The following is a 26,132-nucleotide window of genomic DNA, read 5'->3' on the forward strand; positions in this document are numbered from 1 at the left end:
TACATATAAAAATCTGTCACAACAAGATGTTTGATATCAATTACCCGCGACCGTTTGTAAAAATTTGAATTTTAACAATAGATTAGCGCCCAGTCGTTAACTAGAGCCCATTCTCTACAAATGATTAATCGGGAGCACCAGGTTGCTTTTGTTTGAGAAATAGAGGATTTTCTTTCTTTATCAGCTGGCTTCTTTATTTTTCTTATCTTTATAGGAATATATTATAAAACGTGTTTCTTATAGACCGTGTAGCCGGGAAATTTTTTGAATACCTTATAATTTAATTTTCGCGGGACTTATTTTTGCAACTAACTTTGACTGTAAATTTTCGCGAGGATTTAATTTCGTGAATTGGCGAATTTTTTCACATTTTCACATTTTTTGTTAGTTACAAGATTACGGATTACAAGATTTTGTGTTTACAGTAGAGTCTTCATAACTCGAACGGCTACGAGGAATGAAAATTTATTCGAATTATAGAGACATTCGAGTAATGGAGACTCATTCAAGAGGGTTTCAAAAAACTTATAATTTTTAGCGTAAAAAACTTAATTTTCGCGATGATTAAATTTCGCGAATTTAGCGAGAGATGAGAGTTTGAAAATTGTCGCGAGGGATTATATTTCGCGAAAAAGGCGAAATTCGCGAAATATAATCCCCGCGAAATGTTATTACCTTGACAAAGCAGTGATATGTTTAGAACAAGGAATTGACAAAAAGAACTGAACACAAATTTTGCCATGAAGGTCTGCGATCCCGATTTACACTTAAGGGCTCTGACCATAGTCCAAAAATTGATTTTGGTATTTGAACATAAAAGTTATATTTTAGGTTCCTTAACACTTTTAACAAAGAATTGCCTTTATAAATTGCTTTTTAATCGAATCCCTTAAGAGTAATTAAGAATTTAATTGCAAAAATGACGTTATGAACTTTAAAAAGATGTTAATGATATGTTGCATCACCCTCTTTTACAAAAAATGCTTAGTTTTAATGGGTAATTAACTTTTTTGTTTCAAAATTTCTTTACTCTGTCCGCAAAGAATTGAACTATTTTAAATTTTGCGGAAAATTTTTCTACAAAGATGTGTCAAAAGTTATGACTGTTTTTTTAAGCAAAATCAAGATAAAAAATTGATGAAAAACCACTATTTTGAAGATTTCGAGACAAAGAAGCATTTACAAAAATTTTCCGCAAAAATTTTTATCGTTCGGTAAAAAATACACCATCTACTGCGAAAAAATTTTCAAAATGTTTTTTCTTCGCCGAAACTAAGCTCTTCAAAGTTGAAATACTCTTCCTCACCAAAGTCTTCATTTTCTTCTTCGTCAAATTTTTTTCAATGCAATTTTGGAATTTTCAGATTCAAGAATAGTTTGTCTAACAGAAAATGTATAACATGCCATAGTTTTGTTGGTTACATCAGTCAGAAAACACATTTTAATCACGGCAATTATGAAAAATTCACTATGGTCAGAGCCCTTAAGAACTAAACTGAGTCTGGAATAACTGAATACAAAGAGTCAAAAGTTGGGTATAAACCTAGAATACTCCAGTTTCCCGTGTTGGTTCGAGTTATGTAGGCTCCACTGTATACATAAAATACACAAACAAGGGTCAATAAAAGCTATTGATTTTATTCATGAAAGTCGTTAACACAATAGGCCTAAAATATCAACGTTTTCTCAATTTTTTTTACAATGAACTTAAAAATCTGAAGAAAGAAAGAAAACAGCCCCAAAATAGTTTCAGAAATAATTCTGTTGATATGGAAGATCATAAGATCAAGACCGCATAATCCTAAAAAGACATTTTCAATGGCCAGTAAGGGAGACAGAAAAGTAACATTTCCTTGTTATAAATGATGGTGTTATATTTGCAACGATTAAAACTCGTACTTACAAAATGAATTTGTAAAACGTATGGGTCGTCAAAATTATTAAACCCACCAAATTGTCAAATCCGTATGGTGTTAAAAGTATAAATTATAAACTATTTGATTGAAAACGCAGCGAAGATATAACGTCTTTGCCCTTTTATAGTGAAACCAGATATGCCCATATTTTGATGGTATGATATAGTAATAGCTTCGACCTAACATTATCATTAAATAATTTAACATTTAAAAATGGTATTATAAAAATGCGTCAATTTGTATTCGTTATCCATTCCTCCAGACTACTACTAGATTATCGTTCATAGTTATAATTTGACACGATTTCAGTCCGGCTATATTTCATGTTTGACATCCATTATGACCAATCATTGTACATCGGTGGTCATCCAATATTTACAGCTTTAAAAACACGGTGTATGATGTAATCCTAAGGACAATACCGTCCCATAAACAATTGACTCTTCTTGTTTGAGTCTATGTGATTTTATAGCTAAGTAACTATTCTCATGAGGTTTTATCATCGCCTGTTGCTGGCTTCTCGACAGTGCTTGATGGAGTCGTTTCCGCTGGTTTAGCAGTTTCACCTTCAGCAGTGGGCGCTGTGGGAGTTTCTAAAAAGTTCGAAGCAATTATAAGTTTAAAACAAAAACAAAACACTTACGTTTCATTGTCAGTCAATCGATGGAAAATCTATGATTTAAAAATGTCTTGTAGTTACATTTCTTGGTTTGAGCTATTTTCTAAAAGCAGACTTTCTCCATTGATGTTTTGCCATAGTAATACTACGATCAAATCTCTCAGACGCCCATTCATAAATACAACTTGTTTGTTTACTTAGAAAACTCATTGTTGTTCAATTAAACAATGCCATGCCGAATAAACAGACGCTATTCGAGTATTTACTCATTGTCGGTCAACTTGCAAATAGTTACAAAATTTGAGGACGAAAACTTGATAATGAATGATGAATCTTACCTGTTTTCTTGTCCTCAGCCTTAGGTTGTGCCTCAGGTGCGCTGAAAACCAAAGCAAATGATAAGTCAATTAACCTATCCACAAATATCAGATAGTAATAACAGAAAACTGTTAACGATGACAATCAGAAACGGCACGTGACCATAGCTGCCTTTCTGAATGGGTGTTGAACTTTTTAAAAACGTCCAAAAAACCTGAAAAGATTTTTCTATTATTTACTATTTGACCCAAAAGTTCTACAGAATAACCCACCCAAAAGAATATAGACGATCAAATAATTTAATACCAGCCAGTCAGCCAGAATATAGAAACTTTAGGGAAGTAGGGAATAGAAGAGAAGTTAAATACTTTTTTCAAGCAAATACAGATAGACAGACAAATATTACGTTTTCTTTATTTAAAAGGTATAGTAAAGTATTCTACCTCTTTTCTGGTGATTTATCAACATCCATCTTTTCAGGAGAAGTTACTGTTGTCTTTGCTTCCTCTGTGCTTGGTTTACTAAATAAACGAAAATGGAACATAATGATAGTTAGCATGACTTAAATAAACGCAATCTGATGTTCATGTGCCATAATGAAATTAGACTAACAAGAAGGATTACCTTTCTTCAGTCGGAGAAGCTTTCTTATCTTCCGTAGTGTTCTCCTCTTTCTTTGGCCTAGAATTAATGAAAAAAAAAATTCAATGAAAAAAAAAAACGGTTTTTGGCTGAGAATCTAAAAAAATTGAACTTCCAAGTACAGTTGACTATCACCATGAATTTAATATAGACACTGACTTGATAAACAACAAGCTAGGTTTTCATTGATTCCTCATGATCTAGCCTTGTCCATAGTGGGCACCCACCCTCCCTTGAAAAAAGGGGGGGTTGAGAATTTTACTGAATTTAAAAGAAGGGGGTTTGTGGAAATTTCAAATAAAAGGGGTGGCTTGTACAAAAAGAGGGGAGGTAAATTGGAAGATTTGGCAATTTGCAAAAGAGTATTAATTCCATTCATTTTTAAATTTCTCAACAATCATAATATTTATAGTTAGAGATTGTAAGAGTTTGTGCGTAAAAGGTCGAAAAAAAAAGGGGGTTGAGAAATTTTAGTTTTTAAGAGGAGGTTGAGCTAAAAGAGGGGGTGCCATTTTTAAGGGGGGGGGGCTTGATACCCTTCTGCCCACTATGCTCTCCTTCCTTCATTAAAAATTATTTCGTAGCATTTTAATCACTTTTTTCATCAAAGCAAGGTCTTTCAATTCCCAAATGAGAATTAAAGTTTTCTTTAGAGAGGCAAACACATCAAAATAATCGCTAATTTATGTGTCGTTATGACGTTTCAAAAGACACAAAAAACATGCTATGCATGAGAAATTCAATGTTGATACCAGAAATTTTCAATTTTTAACCTCAACAAAGCTTCAGAGACACTAAATTCTGATATAATGTCAGACCTTTTCATAAATTACGTCACAAACATCACTTGCCTCGTTTTAAAATGATCGCCATGGTGATTAAGTCCCAGCGGATTTTATTAAAACTACTTCCTATTCACAAAAAAAATCATAGACATAATCACCACGGTAATTGTTTGAATACGAGGCAAGTGATGTTTGTGAGGTAATTTAAAAAGAGGTCTAGTCTATCTTAGCTCTAATCGGAAAATTGTTAGAAAGGTATTGCCCACTTAAAATTCAGTTATCACCACTTTAGGCCTTTCGTTTAATTTCTCTTGTCTAATGATGTTTTTGTCACAACAGATTCAATACATGTATCCGTTGATTTTTTTATTTTTCAATTTTCGGCGAGTAAAAGATCAAGAAGATAAAGATAATTGACTTTTTAGAAATGTGATCATTTAATCATTTTTCAAAATCAGAGAATTTTGAGCCGCCAGGACAGTTGTCTTTTGCGGACACAGCTCGAATCACGATTGTTTTCTGAAACAATGGAAATACAATCATCGTTCTCCACCGTTTCATGCGTTGTTCATCCAGTGTCTATATTAAATTCATGCAAGATATTAGTAATTCGAATTCGAACGGGGAACCGTATTTTTCGAATTAGAGAGATTCGAATTATAGAAAGTATTTTGAGAGTTTTTATCCTTGTCAGGAACTTTCGAAGTCAAGTTCGAACTATAGAAAGATTCGATTAATAGAAGTTCGGGGTTTAATGTAGCAAGATAACATTATACAAAAAATTCAAAGATCCTTTAAAAAGTTAAATGTATGAGTAAATATGAACAAATAGATGGATTCTTACTCTTCAGTAGTAGTAACAACAGCAGCTGGCGTTTCTGATTTCGTTACCGGTTCCTCAGTGGTAGCTTTGGCGCCGTTTTGTGGTTTATCTGCAACAGGTACGGAAGCCGCTGGTGTAGTGGTAGGTTTAGCGTCGCTATTGAGTGTTTCTTCTTTCTTGGTGGCGTCAGTAACCATGTTTTGTATGGGGCTTGCCGTTCGTAGCTTCTTGCGTGGACTCTTATTGTGATTTTTCTCATCACGGCGTCCCTCACCTTCGTCTTCCGAATCAGAGTACTCACCGTCGTTCGCGATACGTTTGTCAGATGAACGAACTGTGACACGGAAAGAAAAGGGATTATTTAGTTGTTTTTTTTACTCCGTGTTTGGTATTCAGGCGATAGTTACAAGAGTAGAAATATAATCTCAACAATGCTTTATTGTGTAACAAGAGTTTTTATTAGCAAAACAATGGCAATATGGGAAAAGTCATGATTTTGGGCTAAGGTACTAAACAAGAAATTTTCTTGGTCACTATTGACCATCGGTCCTTTCCTTTTAGCGATCAAGATTGGGCATAACGCATCATTCTTGGACTAGAAAATGAGATTTCTCAGCTGACAGAGTTGATTTGCGGGGATAACCTACTGGAGATTCTGTTATCAACGTTCTTTGGGTTATCGTCATCGTCGCTCTCCTCCGGTGCTCCGTCTTCTGGAATCGCTGTTGAAAAGAAAACTTAGTGGTAAAAGTTGCGCTGGGGATGTCGAGTGATGGATACTGGGAATATTCAGATATAATGGCCATTTATCACAAACCTTAACGTTTACCAGGGTCGGAAATATTCTATGCATCGGGCAGCAAAAGGCTTAAGGCTAAAAATGGGTTTTATTATTAACAAGTTCCTTGGAGTTGAAGCTACGAAAACTACTTACGAGCCATTTGTACACCAGGTGCGTGTGGAATCATTCTCAAATTTTCGAATAACCTTGTTCTAAAGACAAAGGGGAAAGAGTTGAAAATAAACTTCTGATCATACAGTAAAAATCGTATAGGTCTAATCATGTTGTCTTGGAGAAGAGTCCAATATCTCAAACTTAAGAGGATTTCCCCTACTCAACCCAAGACGTGAATGAGGTTAGAAAATTTATGCTGATAACAGCTGATAAAGGAAACCCGGTCCGAAAAAGGAAACAAGCGAAACTGGAGTTTGTAATCGGCTGTGGCGTGAAACAAGCATTGAAGACTTGCGCAAACAACTCGCCAAAATGAAAAAAATGAATGCAAGTATGCATAAAATCAAAAACACGCATAAGTTTTCGAGGAAAAACTTCACAATCAAACTCAAAAAGTGAGCGACTTGGAAGAGTAGCAGGTAGAAAGCGAGAAAAAGATTGTTGAAATGATATGGATGTCAAAGACAAGAAGAACGCGTAAACAAGATAAAGACATAAAGTGCCGAAATGTTCCAAGAATTGGACAATGCTGATCGTAAGATCCAATCTTTTAACTTAATCACACAAAAGTCGTTTATCAATAAGTCTACAAAACTGCTGAAACGAAATCAGCTAAAAATACGGTGACCGTGTCCCAACAAACCAATCAGAATGTATGAAGATTTTAAATTGCTTTTCCTAACACAGTAAAATCCTTCTCAAGCTTAGAGAATTGGAGATGTTCCAACACAGTAATTCTCAACCTTGTATCTTCCCCAACTTTCGTAAACCAAGCAAAAGCCAACGGTTATTCAAAAGCATCTGCGCATTGTTCAAGAACAACATCCTCTCCAGCGTTGAAACACACTGAATCGAGCGAGCGCTTGATTTGAGTTCGGGAAGAATATCTTATGTCAGGTCAGTAGAAGCACCATCTAGATCCCTGCTACCGGGCAAGCTGTAACCTGGTACAACCTGTACAACTAAAGACGATAACACTTTTACGATTGAAATTTCCTTCCCAGTTAGTTTTCATTCTTTATAATGACTTACTTGATTTTGTCGAGATATTCGGGAGTGTTTTGATTTTGCATGTTGGAAGGTTGAATGTGGAGTTTAAAATCGGGACCGAAATATTCGAAATAGTCGTTGTAAGGTAATTCTGTAGTTAAAGAAAAAGGAAATTAGAAAAAAGATAAGATCCTGTAACAACGGATAATGTTAAAGGATTCTAGATTTACAGGATTAACAAGGGCCTATTAAGAATAACACTATTTCACAACATCAGAGATCAGATGACCAAGCCAGTATTGAGCTTAACTTGGCGGAGGCTTTTGAAATCCTATAGTACTGTAGTAACTTCAAATAGCAAAAAATCGATCAAAATTTGTCAACATGTTGCCACTTACCGTTTGGAATATCAACTTCTAATGCAACTGAGGTTTCATACGTCCAACATCGAGCAACATTACGAATGGTATATCCACCACCACCCAAAATCAACAGTGGCAAGTTGAATTTCTTAATAAAGTCGACACACTGTGCATGTCCTTTCAAAGAGAGATTGAAACAACCAAGACGATCACCAGACAAGGAGTCAGCACCACATTGTAGTACGACAGCATTTGGTTGGTACATCTCCATGACTTTGGTTAATACCTTGAAAATGATAAAGAAATCATTCTAATTATTGCATCGTACAAATTTTCCATTTTCGAAAATATGATAAAAATTCAGAACGTCGAAAAATATATCCATACTGATCCATAGTACGGGAGGAGGTCACTATCCCCCAGCCTGGGGGCTTCTTTGATAGACTGGATGGCGCTGATAAGTAGCCCAGTGCACCTATTCGAGTTTTTAGCTTTGCTTGAGGTGGTAGCAAATCTTTATCACTAGATCCAGTCTCTTTTTGGTGAAAAACGAAGAGAAAAGTATGACCAAGGGATCGATTGTTTTCAAAGTTTGGAGGTATTTCAGCATTTTTATTATAGTTTCATAAATTTTGATGAGAATGAGGCCATATCTTTTGTATGGAAAGGGAAGATTGATCTAATTTCAGTACATACTGGGTTGAAAATCTTTTCATAAGCATCATCGTCAATACCATCACGTAATGGGAAGTTCACAGCATAATATTTCCCCTTGCCAGCACCAATATCCTGTGAAAGCAAAAAGAGTTTACTTCGAAATCTTGGTTCATCATTTCATTTGAAACTTTTAAACCACATTGAATTAGAACATGAGAAACTCATCATTAATATAAATTCTCGATAGGTGATTCTCAAAGCACTAAAATTCACTTTGTCTTTCAAAGAAGTCCAATCATTATAAAAACCTCCTCCAATGATATATTATTTCAGCTTTCTCATAAAATATTCTTTCCACATAAATAAAAGGAAAGTTAAAATTTGATCCTTATACGAAATTTGGCTAATCCCAGGAGAGGGATTTGGTAACGTGATCAAATTTTAACTTACCTTTTAATTACGTGGAAAGAACATTTTACGAAAAGCTGAAAAAATACATAATTGGAGGAGGTTTTTATAAGTATGCAAAACAAATCAATTCATGTAAGCAATTTGTAACTGTTAAGAGTAGATAGAAACAAGCCCATTGATTTTAATATTGATTTATAATCAAACAGACCATAATCAAAATATGACTTACTCTAAGGTCACCAGTGCCAGGGAAGTATTCACCATATTTATGGAAGGAGACCGTCATAACACGATCCGTTGTATAGAAAGCCTCTTCCACACCATCACCGTGGTGAATATCAATGTCAACGTACAGGACACGCTGATGGTATTTCAACAATTCCAGAATTGCCAACACAATGTCATTGACATAACAAAAGCCAGAAGCTTCCGATTTCTTGGCGTGATGAAGACCACCTGCCCAATTGATGGCAACATCAGCTTGTTGTTTATTTAATTTCACAGCACCAGCTTTGAAAAAGAAAATGAATTAATTTTAGATGTATAGCAAATATATTAAGGGAATTGCACCACTCTTATTTTATATCAGTTTGTATATACCATATAACATATTCTCTGACCTTTGAAGTTTATCCATTTATCCAGTCCAGACAAGTCATAATTTTTGAAAACAAAATTAGTAATTAGATATTCTGCTATAATCGAATTCGAAATTTACTCCTTTAGAGTAAAGACAAAATCCCTGAAATAATGGTTCCAAGAATCACAATGCAGTCTACTTACCAACAGAACCACCAGTTGAAATTTGGCAAAACTCGTAAAGACCATCAAATACTGGGCAATCTTCACCAACATTAACTATGAGAATAATGGTAGAAAAAGAATATCATTCCTAATTCATTCACAAAGAAGTCAAAACCATCTGCTTCTTTTTCTGCTACTATACTCTTTTAAAAATAAATAATAACAGCCCTTCAAAGAAATTACAAGAAACTTGAAAACAAACATGTTAATTATTTGATGATTTGTAACTTACATCTCTGCATTTGCTTGTTATATTCTGAAGTATTTTCTGGTCTAATTGTTCGTAGAAATTTGATGTAATCATCAGAATGATATTTTGTCATTTCTTCAAAAGAAGCCTTGTGTGGTCTCTAAAGAGAAATCAAGAATGTGATTTCTCAACATAACAAGCGATACTACCGTTTATAAAACAAATAATAAAAGCTTAATGAAGGCGATGTAGAAACAAAAACTGAATAATTTAAAATTTTGCAAGTTGGTGCCAAAATTTTTTTTATAAATATGAACTTTTTCATGTTTAGCACACTGTTAATTAGGAACAACAAATGAACAGATTATTTAAGTCCAAAAAACCCTATTTTTAGGCATTTTTGGGCCCAAATTAGCCCAAAATTTTTTTTTCAAAAATTGGGCTCCATCACATTTTAGTATTCACCATTTTGCACCTTTGTACCAAAAATCACAAAATCCCTATGATTCAATCCCGAGAAAAGTTGGTAACAGACGAACAGACGAACACAGGTTTTAATTTATAGAACCTCCAGGTAGGTCCAAAAAACACGAGTGTTAAACTATTTTTTATATAGGTAATGAAGTACTTAATGCAAAGAGAGTTACTGCTAGCTGCTTTTCTAGGCCATGAGCTGCAAATACAGTGAGCGAATTTTTAGTTTCATGAAACCTTTGACACAGGATAGAAAAATACTCAAATACTTACGTAGATTTCCATCTTTCTATAAAGTCCATAGTTCAAAAGTAAATTGTGTGTCATGCGAATACGGTGAGGTTTCATTGGATGGCCTTGTCCGTAATAATAGTTTCCAACATCACCTGCAAGAAATAAAACTTTTCTTCAATGAAAGTAAAATAATCACTGGGTGACCAAAAAAACTCACCCAGCTGGCTGGCTTTCGATCCCAAAACTCAGTTTTTTGAAGCACTCATAGAATTGACTTAAAATTGAAGTAATTTAACGCCAGTACTTATTTAAGAAGCTCAATCAACAAACCCAAGTTCTACCTTTTTGGTAGAAAAACTTTTGAGGTAAAAACATGTATATACAAAAACAACAAGCAACATGCTGAAAGGACCTACCTGATGACGAGAATCAGATAAAGATAGGACAACTAGCAAGAGAATAAAAAACTGTAGTGAGCAGCTTGAATAGATTATCGTGAGTATCACAGCTCAAATTAATATCAACAGTCTGTGAAGTATAGTTAAAGTCGTATGACTTATAGTCGTAGATACTGGGGTGAATGAATATTTTATTGTATTGATGATAAAAGGTGATCTTCCCCAAAGTCCAAAAAACCCATGTTAGGCTCATTTTCCCTAAATATAGCAAAAAGGAATTTCCCCAAATAAAAAAATTCGATTTTTACAACCAAAAAAAAAATTCCGAAAAAAACTGCTTAAGCCTCTTCTTAGAGAACCTTGCCCTCTATTTTTATGCAAAAAATCAGAAAAAACTCCATTTTTAGTGACTTTTTGGCCCAAATTTGCCCCCAATTTTTTTTTTAGAAAATTGGACGCCGTCACTTTTTGGGAATCACCATTTTGCATCACTGTGCAAAAAATCAGAAAAAACTAATTAGCCAATCCTGAGAAAAGCTGGTAACAGACGAGCGGATGAACGAACATCAGTTAATTTAAAGGACCTCTGTGGTAGGTCCAAAACACGGTTCAACGGGTGTGGGGTCAGAGATGAGCAAACAGGAGTCAATGAAGGTAGGCGGAAGCCGTGTTCGTAACGGTTAACACTGTAAAGTGCATTGGATATGTTCAAACTGAAATAGAAAATTGAACAAAAACTAAGTCCTAATGTATATATGAAAATAAAGTAAAATTGAAGTTTGAATGACAAAGTTCTATGTGTAAGCTAAGTATAATTGAATACTAGTAGAAAAATAAGTAATGAAAAATGTATCTTAAACCTAATAGCCACTGTAAGAAAGCAAAAGGCAAAGGAAGGGAAAGCAAAAAGAGAAAAACTCACCAGCTGGCCTGAATGTGAAAGCTGTGTAGGCAGCATGTACACAGGGTGTGTTAGACTAACACCAAGTGTATGAAAAGTGACTAAGTTTGTATTGATAAGAGACTAATTTGATGTTGACTCCTTGAATGTCTCTGTTGAAGTGAGGCAAGTGGCTGAAATGACCTCTATTTATGCATTCTGCAGAACAGATGCATAAATTACAGACCAAAAATTAATTTGACAAAAAATGAAATAAATTAGTGAAAATGCAAAGTAGATATTGAATTGACATAAATTAATGAATAAAATACTGACCAAACATATAAATTTCACAAAACTAAAGAAAAATACCAAAAGTGGTAGAAAAGTGTGTAAATTGCAGACCAAACTGAAAAATGTAAACAAACATGACAAAAACAAATGAAGACACAGAAAATGACACTGTGAAAAATGGTGGGAGTGTGATTTGGGACTCTGAGATTTTGAGAACTTAAGGTTGCCTGCCTTAACACTCCCCCAACAAAATGAAAAATGTTTTTTTTTTTTTTTTTTTTTTTTGATAATTAATTATAAGCTAAGGATTCAATTCTTCAACCCATACAATTGTGAGGTGATATCAATTTCATCAATACCATGGATCAATATCAATGAACAGACTGAACGATGGGTTACACGTTTGGTTTTCTCGTTATTGTTTACATATTCGACATCAACTTCACAAATCTTTCCATCTCGACCATTGTTGACGTTCTGAATTCGACCAAATTGATAAGTAGATGCAAGACTTGACTCTTGCTTTGTGAAAAGCACGATATCTCCAGTTTTTATGTCTGTGTCGTTGTTGAACCATTTTGGTTGACTCATCAAGTTAGGTACATGAGCCGTGAGCCAGCACTCAAACCAAGTGTCGTAAATCTTTTTGTTTGTTCTAATGATCTTGTCGTAGTCATTAGACACAGATAATGGTTCTGTCGGTGATCTTTCATTGTTACGCCCAAGAAGTAGACGATTTGGAGTTAGTAGATCTGACATCTCGAAATGTTTATGATTTCCAACAGCTAGTGGTAAATTGTTGATTGTGTTTGAGATGGTTGATGCAAGTGTTTCCCAATGCAATATGGATAGACGTTCTTTGTTGATAGATTTTTCAATTGACTTCTTGATTTCAGATATCTTTCTCTCAACCCGACCATGAACATTATGTCCTCCAACAGGACACGTGGCAAATTCAATGTTGAGCTTGGAATGTAGATGTTGTTGAATATCGACGAGGTTCAATTCCATGGTTTCACATGCTTTTATTAGTTGACTTCCCTCATCCACAAGTAGCTTTTTTGGATAGCCCACTTCACATGCCAATCTTGTAAATGCTTGAAGAAAAGCAAGAGTGTCATAATTATCCATGACCTTGATTTTTGTTGATGTCGTTGTTGCACAGCAAAATACTACCAGCCAAATCTTGACTGTGGTTCGTTTGTGATGCTGGGAGTATGATAAGAATGGACCAGCCAGATCAGTCATTGTGGTGTAGAAAGCAGGTGCAATTTTGAGATTATCCTCTGAGAGAGGACCCATGATGACATTGAACTTCCGCTTTAGCAGGTAGCGACATCGTGGACAGGATGATCTGACCATCTTGACCAGTGATCGTCCTTCTAAGATATAACATTGCTGAAGAACGTAACGCCATGTTGTTTCCACTCCTGAGTGCAGAGCGGTGGGGTGATTCCAATGAATGTCCATAATAATTGAATATGCCAATGGAGAATTCTTGTCGACAAGTGGGACGCAAAAGGTTGAAGCAGTGAGGTCCTTCATCGTGGATGTTGCCTTTCCAAGTGTAGAGATTTGATCGGTTGGCAGGATACGTCCAGTGAAGTAAAGAATTCCGTCCTTTTCCTCTGAGATCTTCTTGAACTTTGATCGATCGTTGAAGTGCTTCACCTCTTGTGTTGCCTTTTTGAAGAAGTATTGTCTGGAGTTGCTCATATCCTCATCGGTCAAAGATGGTAATTGATTTAGAGGATTGATTTTAGAAGTTGCGGTAAATTTCTTTCGAAGAGCATTGATGTATTTGATGACATATCCCATGATTCTGATGACCGTGTGAAATCTTTTGAAGTTGGGATCCAACAAGTAGCATGATAACTTGTACCTGTCTGATATAGCCTCAGGAAGTGTTAGTTTTGTGGAGGAAATGAAGCAATTGATAACTTCTTTTCGATCATCATCCCTTGATTCCTTTTTCATGAGTTGTTTCTCTTGAGCATTGAGTGAGATTTCCTGAACTGATTGGCTTGGAAATGTTGATGCGTCTTGATTCATCCATGGATATCCTTGGATCCAGTGAGAATTTTGATCTATTTCTTTGATTGATTCACATCTTCTTGTGCCCAAGTCTGCGATCATGTCTTCTGACTTTAAGTATTTCCATTCATTGATATCTGTGAATCGGTGTATTTCTGAAACTCTGTTTCTTGTCCATTGCTTGAGATTCAGGTTGTCATTGCTAATCCAATATAATGTGATCTGTGAATCTGTGAATTTTATGGAAGACTTGTGCTTGTCTTTGAGGGCTTGTTTGATGGTATGTCCTGAATGAGCATTGATCATTGAAGCAAACAATTCAGCCCTTGGTTGGGTGTACTCTTGTGAAATCAGTTTTGAACGACCAAATATGAGTTGACACGAATGCAATCCATTTTTCCTTTGGAATCTGACATAAATAGCGATACAGACAAGATATTTGCTGGCATCACCAAATTCAAGTGTCTGGATGTCCAAGTTTGCTGCATCGTCTGGGATGATTGCACGTTTGAATCTGACTTTCTTGATTTCATCCATCATCTCGAAATGATTGATCCAGAGACTTCTGAGGTTATCTGGAAGGACGTCATCCCAATCCATCTTTCTTTTGACCAGATCGTGGAGGTCCAACTTCATGGTTGCTACAATTGGAGTGATAAGTCCGGTGATGTCATATAACTCTGCAACTTTGGCAACACATTGACGTCGAGTTAGATCCTTTGGGATTGTAGATTGCAGTGTTGGTTTTCGCCCTCGTGACTTCTTGGCAAAGTTGAGCTGTTGTACATCGAGTGAGATTTCGTCTTCATGAGGGAACCATCTAAGTCCAGCCACTGATACTGTTTCTCCATCATTTGATAGTGATTCTTGTGGTCTTTGTCCAGAGAAAGTGAACCCTTTTAGACTGAAACCACCATGACTGATGACAACTTCAAGATTGTCTGCCAGTTTGTGGGCCAAGTTGACTGTTGGTGCTCCTGATAGGCAATCATCGACATACACATCGTTTGAAACTATTTGATGGATTTGTGGATACTCCTCTTTGAACAGTCGTGCAGTTTCCCTCAATCCTCTTTCTGCTTGATTGCCACTTGATTTGATACCATATATGAGGGTTTTGATCACTTTTTCTTCTGGTGGCTTTGTAGAGTCGAGCTGATCTTGCCAAAGGTAACGCTGAAGACCCCAGTGGCTTGGATGTAGTTTGATTGAATTGTACATTTTTTGAACATCTGTGTGGAAAACCACGGAGTGACACCTCCACCGCACGAAGATGTCAACAAGACGGTTCATGTTATTCCTTCCCTTGGCGAGAAGGTCATTGAGCGAAAATCCAGAGTTGGTGGTCATGGATGCATCGAATACCACCCGACATGGTGTTGATACTGATGATTCTTTCCAAACGGCGCGCCATGGGATGTAATTTTGTAGATTTGATTGCGCCAATGACTGTTGCATTTCCTTCGGGAGGTTTTTGACATAGTCGACGTAGCCAAGTTTTTGGAGTTTGTGTTCGGAGTTAATGATGTCATCTTTGTCATCAGGGTTTTTGACGAGTCTGTGAAGCTGTTGATTATACACTTTGAGAGCAATGCCTCGATTTGGAGATAATCTGCTTGGACTGTCCATGAGTGGAAGAGTAGCAATTGACTGGTGGTTTTGTATGTCCACTGTGACGGAATCATCTATGAATTGTTGTTCAGTTTCTTCTTTGATGCTCATGATCTCGTTGGTGAGGTTTTTGCATTTGGCACATCCTCTGCAACTGACGCAACGAAAAGTTTGTTCACTTCCAGCACGTTCTGCTTCGTTGAAGGTGTTGATTGTTCATCATCAAAATGATTACTCTTACTGTTGAAGACGTCACCAATTTGTGATAGATAACCGAGTAAACGAATGTCTGGATTAACGTCATACCCATTGTGAAAAAGACGAAGTTGGTTTGATACAAAGTGTGTTGATAAGTGTGCTGCACCAATCCTGTTGAAGACCTCATGAGGTCCCCCGATGATGCCAAATGAACCATCTGTGTTGACGAACTGTGATCTGTATATGGTAAGTCCGGATGGTAGTTGAAAGACAGGTTCTGGAAAATAGCGATTGTACTTCATCCCAATCATGAAATCTACATCACCTCCGATTGATTTAGGAACGCTAGGAAGGAATTGAATATTGTTACCTTCCTTGATGTAGCAATCTTTGATGTCATCGTAAACTTTTCCCTGTAGTGGATATTGTGGAAAGGTTTCAGTGATACGATCCATACATGGGCCAATCATCACGGCTTGTGATCCATGGCTGAGTGGAATTGATATTTTGTAGATACCACGTCTTGATACATTCTTTGAGCCACCAACACCATTCATTTCGACTTCGTATGATGAGTGTTTGACAGCGTTGGGTCCCAGGTGTCTGACTGCTTCGAAGCGACTGACAAAGTCACTGCAGCCAGTGTCGTAGAAGATCGTGTACGTTCGCTTGTTGATGCAGATTGACTGTAGCATAAAGATAGCATTGTTTGAGTCATCCACTTGTTGATGATGATTTGATTTGAATGTACTATGATAAATCCTGATGTCCTTTGAATAGGTTGGTAGTGGATGTTTTCGGATGCAAACGTCCTTGTAGTGTTCCAGGATGTCCTTGTTGACTTGTTCCAGCTTGTGTTCGTCGCAGACAAGGATATGCTTCTTGATCTTTTCATTAGCGTGTGACGGATGTTGACAAATAAATCTGTGTTGACATCTCCCTTCATTGTGTTTGCCTGTGCTGATCTTCGCTCCAGGGTAGAGGCATTGATGGCACAGGCTGTTGTCTTTGAGGAACTTCAGACGTTGGTCGGCTGTCATGTCTACGAACGTCTTACACGAGAAGTATTGGATCAGCTTGGTGTTCTTCGGGCCATTGGTCGGAACGTGATCATTGGCACCACAAATGAAGCATGTTGACAATGATGGTTGTTGAGGTGGTGTTGGTTGTCTTGGTTGTTGACCAAAGTAGGATGATCCTCTTCCTTTCTGCCTTCCATCTTTATCCTTGTCTTTCCCAGGGGTGGTGCCAACATTTGAGTGAAGGATGGTAACTTGTTGTTGGATTTTGATCTCCTTCTCCAAAAAGTCGATCATGAGCTTCCATTTATATTTTCCCTCTCTCGGATTGTCACAGCTGTATGTAAGCCATCTCATCAGTCTGCTTTGGCCCAACTTGTTTGAGAGGTGTGTAAGTGCGTCCCCATAGTATAATTCATTCTCGATGTGATGCGTTGAGGCTAGAAGCATCAAATCTCGCATGGTATTGACGATTTTGCTGAGCGATTCTGTGATCTTGGTTGAGTCTTTAACCTTCATATCAATGGATGTGAGGGTTGCGAGCTTTTGCGAAAGTAGTAGCTTTCGGTCTCCAAAGGCGTCCTTGAGTCGAAGCCAGATTTCATCGATGTCGTTTACGTTCTTAACAAGTTCAAACGCATGTTTTCCAAGGTGATTGTTTTTCACAAAGTCTGGTTGTAAGGATGTTGGTACGTGATCAGAATAAAGTTTTTTGAAGTTGTCAATGAATGTGTAAATATCAATCTCAGCTTCGTAACCAATGAATTTGGGCAATTTGATATTTAGTTGAACCTTTTTGAAAGAGTCAAGTTTATCAAGTTCTCGAGATTTCATTTCATCGTTTATGGTCTTTTCATACTGTTGAGCAGATTTGTGAAGTGTATCGTAGTTTGTCTTGATTGGACCATAGACTGCTGCACTGGTGTTGAGTTCAATCAGTTCCTTTAGGTTTTCTGAGATAGTGCTAACTTCTGACATGCGTGATTGTAGTTGCTTTTTGCGTAATTTCAAGTCATCATTTGTAACAGTTGTGATGGTGACGGTAAAGACTTTGGTGAGATATTCTATTGCCCGTGTAGCTTCTTCAGCGATAAAGGTTGATTTTTGAGAATTGACAGATTGAGTCTCTTTGGTAGTGGTAAGATCAATATCTTGAATTTGTTTCTGAATAATTTGGACATAGGTAGCAACCTCATTAATTGTTGAAGAGTATGGCTTACCATATTTTTGTTCGTAGTTTTCCAGAGAGTCTTGATGGTCTTGGAGTAAGAAACGTAGCTCTCTATCTTTATCTCTGTACTTCTTGCGGAGCGCCTGGATGTCAGTGATGCAACGTTTCATGACATCAGTCGATTGTTTGATTAGAGGTGGAGCAAAGTCTTGAATGATGTCAAGGATTTCATCTTGATAGCCAATGAGCGAGAACAACAATGCTTTAACTTCTGGTTTACCGTCCATTTGGATGACTTGGTCGGACGACGGTTGAAGTTGGTCGGACGACGGTTGAAGTTGGTCGGACGACAGTTGAAGTTGGTCGGACGACGGTTGAAGTTGATCGGATGACAAGTGAGTTGAGTCGGACGACAATTGATTTGAGTCGGACGACAATTGATTCGAGTCGGACGACAAGTGAGTTAAGCCGGACGACAATTGATTCGAGTCGGACGATAAGTGAGTTGAGTCGGACGACAAGTGAGTTGAGTCGGACGATAAGTGAGTTGAGTCGGACGACAAGTGAGTTGAGTCGGACGACAAGTGAGTTGAGTCGGACGACAAGTGAGTTGAGTCGGACGACAAGTGAGTTGAGTCGGACGACAAGTGAGTTGAGTCGGACGACAAGTGAGTTGAGTCGGACGACAAGTGAGTTGAGTCGGACGACAAGTGAGTTGAGTCAGACAACAAGTGAGTTGAGTCGGACGACAAGTGAGTTGAGTCGGACGACAAGTGAGTTGAGTCGGACGACAAGTGAGTTGAGTCGGACGACAAATGAGTTGTATCACTTACGGTTGAGTTGAGTTGAGTCTTATTCCCAGTGTTTCCATAAGTCTTGAAGTTGAAACGATTTTTCGGTCTCAAGTTATAACTCATCTACCAAACAGCGGTTGGTCGGTGAATGTTGATTGAACAGTGCGTGATGTGGTGATGCATCAGTTTATGTTGAAACGGTTGATAGCGGCTCTGTTTGAATGTGGGGTCAGAGATGAGCAAACAGGAGTCAATGAAGGTAGGCGGAAGCCGTGTTCGTAACGGTTAACACTGTAAAGTGCATTGGATATGTTCAAACTGAAATAGAAAATTGAACAAAAACTAAGTCCTAATGTATATATGAAAATAAAGTAAAATTGAAGTTTGAATGACAAAGTTCTATGTGTAAGCTAAGTATAATTGAATACTAGTAGAAAAATAAGTAATGAAAAATGTATCTTAAACCTAATAGCCACTGTAAGAAAGCAAAAGGCAAAGGAAGGGAAAGCAAAAAGAGAAAAACTCACCAGCTGGCCTGAATGTGAAAGCTGTGTAGGCAGCATGTACACAGGGTGTGTTAGACTAACACCAAGTGTATTAAAAGTGACTAAGTTTGTATTGATAAGAGACTAATTTGATGTTGACTCCTTGAATGTCTCTGTTGAAGTGAGGCAAGTGGCTGAAATGACCTCTATTTATGCATTCTGCAGAACAGATGCATAAATTACAGACCAAAAATTAATTTGACAAAAAATGAAATAAATTAGTGAAAATGCAAAGTAGATATTGAATTGACATAAATTAATGAATAAAATACTGACCAATCATATAAATTTCACAAAACTAAAGAAAAATACCAAAAGTGGTAGAAAAGTGTGTAAATTGCAGACCAAACTGAAAAATGTAAGCAAACATGACAAAAACAAATGAAGACACAGAAAATGACACTGTGAAAAATGGTGGGAGTGTGATTTGGGACTCTGAGATTTTGAGAACTTAAGGTTGCCTGCCTTAACAACGGGTTTGGTAGACTTCACTCCAAGTGGTTCTTTTCTCAATTCAAAATTGACAATGTTTACATTCCTCTAACCTTCCACAGTACTAGAGTGCACATTTTTATCTACTGCCTTTGTTGCGGAGCACCATGGAGATAGCGAGACTCCTAAACGGTGTATTCAAAAAGTGCTTTCCTACAGATTGTTGATGATTACTGTGGGTTAGTACCGTTCCTTAAAAATATCAAACTCTTTACTTTGGATGTAAAAAATAATTTTTATGAGATCTGTTCTATAATTTCTGAAGGATAGGTAAAAGTTCTTGAGTCTATTTGCACAGAAAATACATTATATCAGTGCTTTTGGTGTACTCTGCTTTTTGGCAATCTCCTATTTTTCCATTTTAAGAATAGTGTATTCCCTTGTATGTATTAAAGAAGTAATCTCCTTTATTATTTAACTTGATCACTGCTTTTAAAATATTATCCATTTCTGGTCTTATAATAGTCCGACGGCGATCCAGGATCACCCTTACAATTACTAAATATGGGTTTTTATTTTATTTTCCCATCATATGGTCCCTTGGGACCCCAAAACCGGTTTTTGCCAAGCTGGCAAAGCTGGGGAAAATTTTTTATGGGGGCTTGAAGGGGGTAGGGTCATTTTAGCCTGGGGGTCCTTAGAAAGTCGATTTTTGAAGTTCTCATTTAGCTAAAAACTGATTGTGCCATCAGATAGAGCTTGAAGAGTGGATCTCCAAAATGGGGTCATTTAGTGGACTTAGTCCCCCGGAATTGGTCGATACGTCTTCAAAAATGCAATATTTTGTGCTGACGTCAGGGGGGGTCATGCAGTTATTATATAAACACTATGACAATTACTACCGTGGTGGTATATAAACCAAAATTTGGGAAAACAGTTACTCCACCAGTGGACTAACTGCAACATGGGTGGTGCCTAAGCCCAAAATTGTCGATTTTGGTAGGATATGGTGTACTAAGTGAGCACATTTTTCAATTTTTCACTTAAAATTTTAGGTTTTTAAAAATTCCGGAAGCAAAAAAGTTCAAAACATTTTTGTCAAAAGTCAAAAAAAATCACAAAATGTTTTCTTCAATCAAGGCATGAAAGGTATTTTAACAAACTTGGAAAATGATTAAGATATTTAACTCTTGAACGTCGTTAATAAGACGTACCCAGTAAAATGGTATCAAAATGAGGAATTCAGTGAAAAAATTGCCAAATTTGGCATTTTTGGGGGTGGTATACACCAATTTTGAGGGTAAAATCAGTTAGTACACTATGGAATAACTGCAAGGGTGGTGGTGTCTGTAGAAAATGTCCAAAATTGCAGTTACTCCACATAGTGTCAAGGAGTAACTGCAAGACCCCCCCTGCTGACGTCAGCATTTTTGAGAAAATTTTCAGCGAAAGATACCAGTTTTAACAGATGCGTCTGGAAGAATACTATCGATTAGAGGGGTCATTTATAGGGTTTCCTAGGCTAGATCATGAGATATTAGAGTTTGAAATTTTGCTGACTCAGCAGAAAAGGGCTAAAAAGTTGAAAAACGCTTAGTCAGCAAAATTTCAAACTCAAATATCTCATGATCTAGCCAAGGAAACCTTATAAATGACCCCTCTAATCGATAGTACTTCAAGCCCCCATAAAAAATTTTCCCCAGCTTTGCCAGCTTGGCAAAAACCGGTTTTGGGGTCCCAAGGGACCATATAATGAGAAAATAAAATAAAAACCCATATTTACTACTTGTAAGGGTTGATGCAAAAAGGCCCTTTTCGCCGCCGGACTATAATGTAAACATTTCTAGTTAATTATTTTGTAGTGTAACAAACTAGAGAAAACTCAACATGAAAAGTTTTTGTTTGGTTGTCAGCCAAGCTAGAATTCTATTTGCTAAAATTAAAGAATTCCCATAAAAAAGGTTACAGTATAAGAATAAATTATCAAACTTTTTTACTATGTTTTAAATATTCACAAAGTGAAACTTAAGTGTGTAAAGCATTTAAAATTGTAAAAACCATTTATTTTTATTATCCATGGCATTCTCAAAAACATTTTCTGCAAAAACCATATCTATAAAAAAATATGCACAGACAGGAAGTTTTGAGCATGAACTGGGTGTCTGTTTTATCAACATAAACTGAAATAAGAACTGAAAATATTTGCTTTCTCGTTTTATGAGCGTTTTGTGTGATTAAATTGGAAAGAAGGAATTAGATGTTTCTATCCATTTATTTGCATAAGCCTAAAAAAGCTACCGTCAACTGCTCTAATTTGGGACGATTGGTCAAAACATGGGACTGTTGCATATCTGGTCTGTATTTTCACTTACTGTAAAATCGAAAGAGAAATCGTGTATTTTTAAATACGCCATTCCTTAACTCAAATCAAATGACTTTGGAGGTTCGGTAAAATGGTGGCCGACTAGCCGTCCCATCAGTGTAGCTCTAAAGCTCTAAAACAGCATCTAATAACATGAAAACCAGAATATGATTCTTCAATGGGAATCAAAACTATAAAGTGCACTTACAAACATCAATATATCAGATCTAACAAAATTAATAACGGCACTGTCATCATTGACAATAAAACAAAAGATTTTCTGTCAAGAGTCTTGTAAACATTCCAACAACTTCCATCGAAATGATCTGTCACAGCTGAGTCTACCATTTTTAACACGGTCTGAGGATTGAGCCGAGAACGCTCGCATACCGCTCGCATACCGCTCGCATACCGCTCGCAGAACGCCCACGAACTCCCGCGTGGGGGGAAAATTTAATCTGTCAATCATTTTCTCAAGCGAAGAGTACGCGAAGCGATTCTAGCTTTGCGATGGCACCTCGGATCATCAGTGGATAGTATTCAATTATCATTATCCTTTTATTTTCATTTCTAGAACTTTTGCAAAAAAAAGGAAAAATAGAAAAGTTGTATTTTTTACTGCTCTATTTATTCACATACTGAATTTGAAAGATCTTCTATGTGGCATTTTTTTGCAAACTGCAAAAAACTGATTTTTATCCCGCTTTTCCGGGACTTCAGCTTAAGTGCTGGTGTGCAGCATAGGGTACAAAGTCCAAATATGTGTTTCCCGTAATTTTTGTATGAAGAGTTAGGTCTACACTGCCCATCTTTTGTCAGTCCCATGTTAGAGCAGTTGACGGTAACATGTGCGCAATTGCAGTTAGGTAATTTCCCAATGTACCGTGAGGTCGGTTAACTTGCATCAGTGGAGGCTATAATGGATAGCCCTCAAATGAATGACCTGGCTGGTCATTAAAATACAAAGTTATCTCAAAACAAAAATGGTAGAGTAGGAGAGTGGAGATTTTGCTGCTTTGATGGCTACCGTCAACTGCTCTAACTTGGGGCGATTGGTCGAAACATGGGACTGGTTGATATCTGGTCTGGATTTTCACTTACTGTTAAATCTCTTTGACAACAAATTTGTTTTGATAACTCCACCAAGTTTATCAATCATACTTCTTTGTTCCTCTTAGAGTGCACAGACACTTGCGTGTGTTCCACTACGGATATTTTCATATTTTGATTTAAAAGCCTACTCGGTGCGGTGCTATTTTTTAATACGCCGTTCATTAACTCAAATCAAATGACTTTGGAGGTTTGGTGAGATGGGGGTCGAATTGCCGTCCCATGTTTTTTCAGATAGATAGAACAGTTGACAGTATGAAAGTTTCATTCCACTGGTGCAAGTTGGGAAATCTGATTTTATTAGAAATTTTTTTGGGGAAATTGGAGAAAAAGGGGAATTTTTCGACCCAATTCTCCAAAATCAAGAAATTTTGCCATTCCATTTTTCCAAAATCTGAATTTTTTTTCAGAAGATCAGAAAATTTTTGGAAATGCGGGAGATTCAGGAGAAAATCCTGAAAATGTGAGAAAATTGGCTGAATTTTTTTCAATCGGTCGATCGATTCCATTCGATTGAGATCGTCTGGCTATTTCCCGGTAATTTCGCCAGACCTCAAACACTGACCCATTTACATGTGCTGAATTAGGGCTATTCCAAAAAAAAATTGTACAGGGGTATTGACAAACTTTTTTTACTAACCTCCCTGGAAATTTTGGATAACAAACTATCCCCTGGAAATTAGGAGTCGACACCCTTGGAATGTTAAATTTTGTGAAAAAGGGCCTGGAAAGTGACTATTGATGCCAGTTTAGGAGGAGAGAACCCCCTGGAAACCTTTAATAATCCCCTTGGAAAATCTGAAAATGACCAAAAGCCCCTTGGAAAATCAAGGCTCAGTCCCCCCTGGAAAAGTTCATCAATACCCCTGTATGGTTTAAAAATGGAATAGCCCAATCTTACTTTAGCGTTTAAACAAGGCCTTCAAAATCGAAGCGCTGTCTTGGGAATAAAATGACAAAATTTGGTTGTTTGATGCTGCACTTTCGCAATCGGTCATTTTGTCTCATTTTAAGTTTCAAGTTTCAATTATTGTCTTGGGAACTTGAACTTGATTCTGGTAACTCTCATCCTTGTTGTTGCAAATACATCCTGTAGATGACTGATGTTGTTTTTTCTGAAAGCTTGATTTCTTAGTGTGACTAGAGTACCCTGCCCAGTTGGCGACCGAAATCTTTTGATTCAAATTTTTCACTTACTTCTTACTTTTTTGAAAATCCTTTTCGACCAACGGTTAGACAACTTTTAACATGCTCTTCGTGTTTGTTTTGATTTTTTATTTGAGGCGATCTTCTTAGAATAAAAAACTTTCGGGTACTAGTGCCCAGTTCCCGACCGACGTACCAGTCTGCGACCGATCGCGAGAAAGAAAAAATCAGTGCTCTACTTGCAGGTAAGGTTGTATTAATTAGGGTGGACAGGTCAAAATTTTCCCCTCAAATTTTGAAAACCAAACTAATTTTATTTGAAAGTCCTTACCTTTGTGAGAAAAATGAGGGGTCATTTGTTAAAATTGGTTAAGTAGTTCCAAAGTTATTCCATTTTCAAACCACAAAAAAAACACATTTTCAAGGAATCGTCTCCCTACCACGCGCAACCAAGAAGTGACCTTTGGACAGCACCGAAAAACATTAAAGATGGCGGGTGAATTCTAGCCTTCCGCGTGGCGGGGCGTGAGGAGTTTTCCTGACGCGGTCTGAAAATCGGCCCGATGACTGTTAAACTTTAGCTTATCGAAAATGAGCTGGAAATAATAGCTAAAAACAAATTTCACCACTAGAAAGCTAAAATCCTCAGCTTTCAGATGGTGTATGCTGCTTAAATGAAAAAATCCGCAATCTTGTTAAAAAATCGCAATTTCTTCTTGTTTTTCAAAATTCCAGACAGCCTGTAGATTTTCAAACAAAGCAGGTTGTGATAGATTGTAGCCTAATCTTACCCTGGGTTTACTAAAAAAACCGCGATTGAAAAGATGAACCAGCTCAATTTCGACAGCCATTTGTTTCAATGTGGGTCGAGAATTTTCCGGTGCCGTGGTCAGCGCTAAATCGCGTTTTCACCTTGACGTCGAAAAACATGAATATCTTTGGAAAGAAAAAAGATACTTGGATGCAGTTTTTTTTACTTGTTTCCCTGATAATTCCTGATTGATTTAAAAAAAGAATGAACAGATTTGGATGATTTAAAGGTAAGTACTAATGCATTGAAGTTCATTTTTGTAAATTCTTCCTCGTTCCGCGCAAAAAATCCCGACGAGTGCGCACCCTATATTAATTGATCAGGATGATAAAAAAACTCATAAGCTTTCCCGTATTACATTTATTTACACTCGTTCTTTTGTTTTAAAATAGCTCACACGCGTCTGGAATTTTTTAATCGCAATGTAGAGTCTTCTTTTTCATTTTTTGAGTTTGGTCGGTCGCATCGCAGACTGGACGTCAAATTTCGAAGCTGATTGCGTCAACTTTTTTATCAATATTTCAAACGAAAAAAACTGTATCAAGCTGATTTTTACAGAAATGCTTTCTAACATATTCATCGTTTTGGACAAGTATTTTTTGGAGTGGGAGTTGAAGCGTTTTTTCTTACGAAGCTTTTTTGTCCACAGGTAGCCATTTTTTATTTTTTTCGAAAAATACGGTACGGGAAATAGGTCAAGGCAGATTACTACCAAAAGAAATTCTCCAGAGGTTTGTTTTTGTATGACTTTTCTGCGTTCAAAGACGTTCGGTCGCCAACTGGACCGGTCGCCAACTGGGCAGGGGACTCTAACTGCCAGAAAAATACCAGATGTGCTTCTGTCTAAAAAGTGGAAGCCTTGGCTAAAACTATTAAGGTAAAAAGTACAATCTCTTACCATCATAATAGTAACAAATTTTCTTTTTGCTTCCTCCACTTGTGTAAGCCATTGTTAGGATTTATTTACGAGGTAATTTCAGAAAGTTGCTGGATTCTGCTAGTTGAAATCGTGTTTTTGTGAGCTTTTTTTACCGCTTCGCGTCTTGAGTATAAAGGATTTTAATTGATCCGTGGTCAAACTACAAATAGCTCGAATTTGTTATTTGAAACTTTTTCAACTTTTGTAAGTCTGACCACGAATTAGGAT

General features: G+C 36.9%; 1 protein-coding gene across 1 annotated transcript; it reads right to left on the reverse strand.

The window, feature by feature from the left end:
* Positions 1-1,848: 1,848 nt before the first annotated feature.
* LOC136822753 (probable histone deacetylase 1-B) lies at positions 1,849-26,042 on the reverse strand. Its single transcript, XM_067079035.1, has 15 exons — positions 25,884-26,042; positions 10,220-10,332; positions 9,515-9,632; positions 9,262-9,336; positions 8,708-8,988; positions 8,107-8,199; positions 7,447-7,696; positions 7,091-7,199; positions 6,038-6,096; positions 5,751-5,825; positions 5,125-5,437; positions 3,478-3,534; positions 3,297-3,374; positions 2,874-2,914; positions 1,849-2,509 (listed from the first exon to the last, which is right to left on the reverse strand). The coding sequence occupies exons 1-15, from the start codon at positions 25,933-25,935 to the stop codon at positions 2,403-2,405; spliced, it is 1,821 nt and encodes a 606-aa protein (XP_066935136.1). The 5' UTR covers positions 25,936-26,042; the 3' UTR covers positions 1,849-2,402.
* Between the last annotated feature and the right edge of the window lie 90 nt (positions 26,043-26,132).

The sequence above is a fragment of the Clytia hemisphaerica genome, unplaced genomic scaffold (genome assembly GCF_902728285.1).
Source record: "Clytia hemisphaerica strain Z4C2 unplaced genomic scaffold, Clytia hemisphaerica genome assembly, whole genome shotgun sequence".
Taxonomy (NCBI): Eukaryota; Metazoa; Cnidaria; class Hydrozoa; order Leptothecata; family Clytiidae; genus Clytia; species Clytia hemisphaerica.

Excerpts from the sequence above, each read along its gene's own strand:
- LOC136822753 (XM_067079035.1), bottom strand. The coding sequence starts at position 25,935 with ATGGCTTACACAAGTGGAGGAAGCAAAAAGAAAATTTGTTACTATTAT. Across the intron at positions 9,337-9,514 it reads TAACAAGCAAATGCAGAGAT|TTAATGTTGGTGAAGATTGC; the intron begins GTAAGTTACAAA and ends TTATTCTCATAG. Across the intron at positions 7,697-8,106 it reads ATGAAAAGATTTTCAACCCA|GTATTAACCAAAGTCATGGA; the intron begins GTATGTACTGAA and ends ATCATTTTCAAG.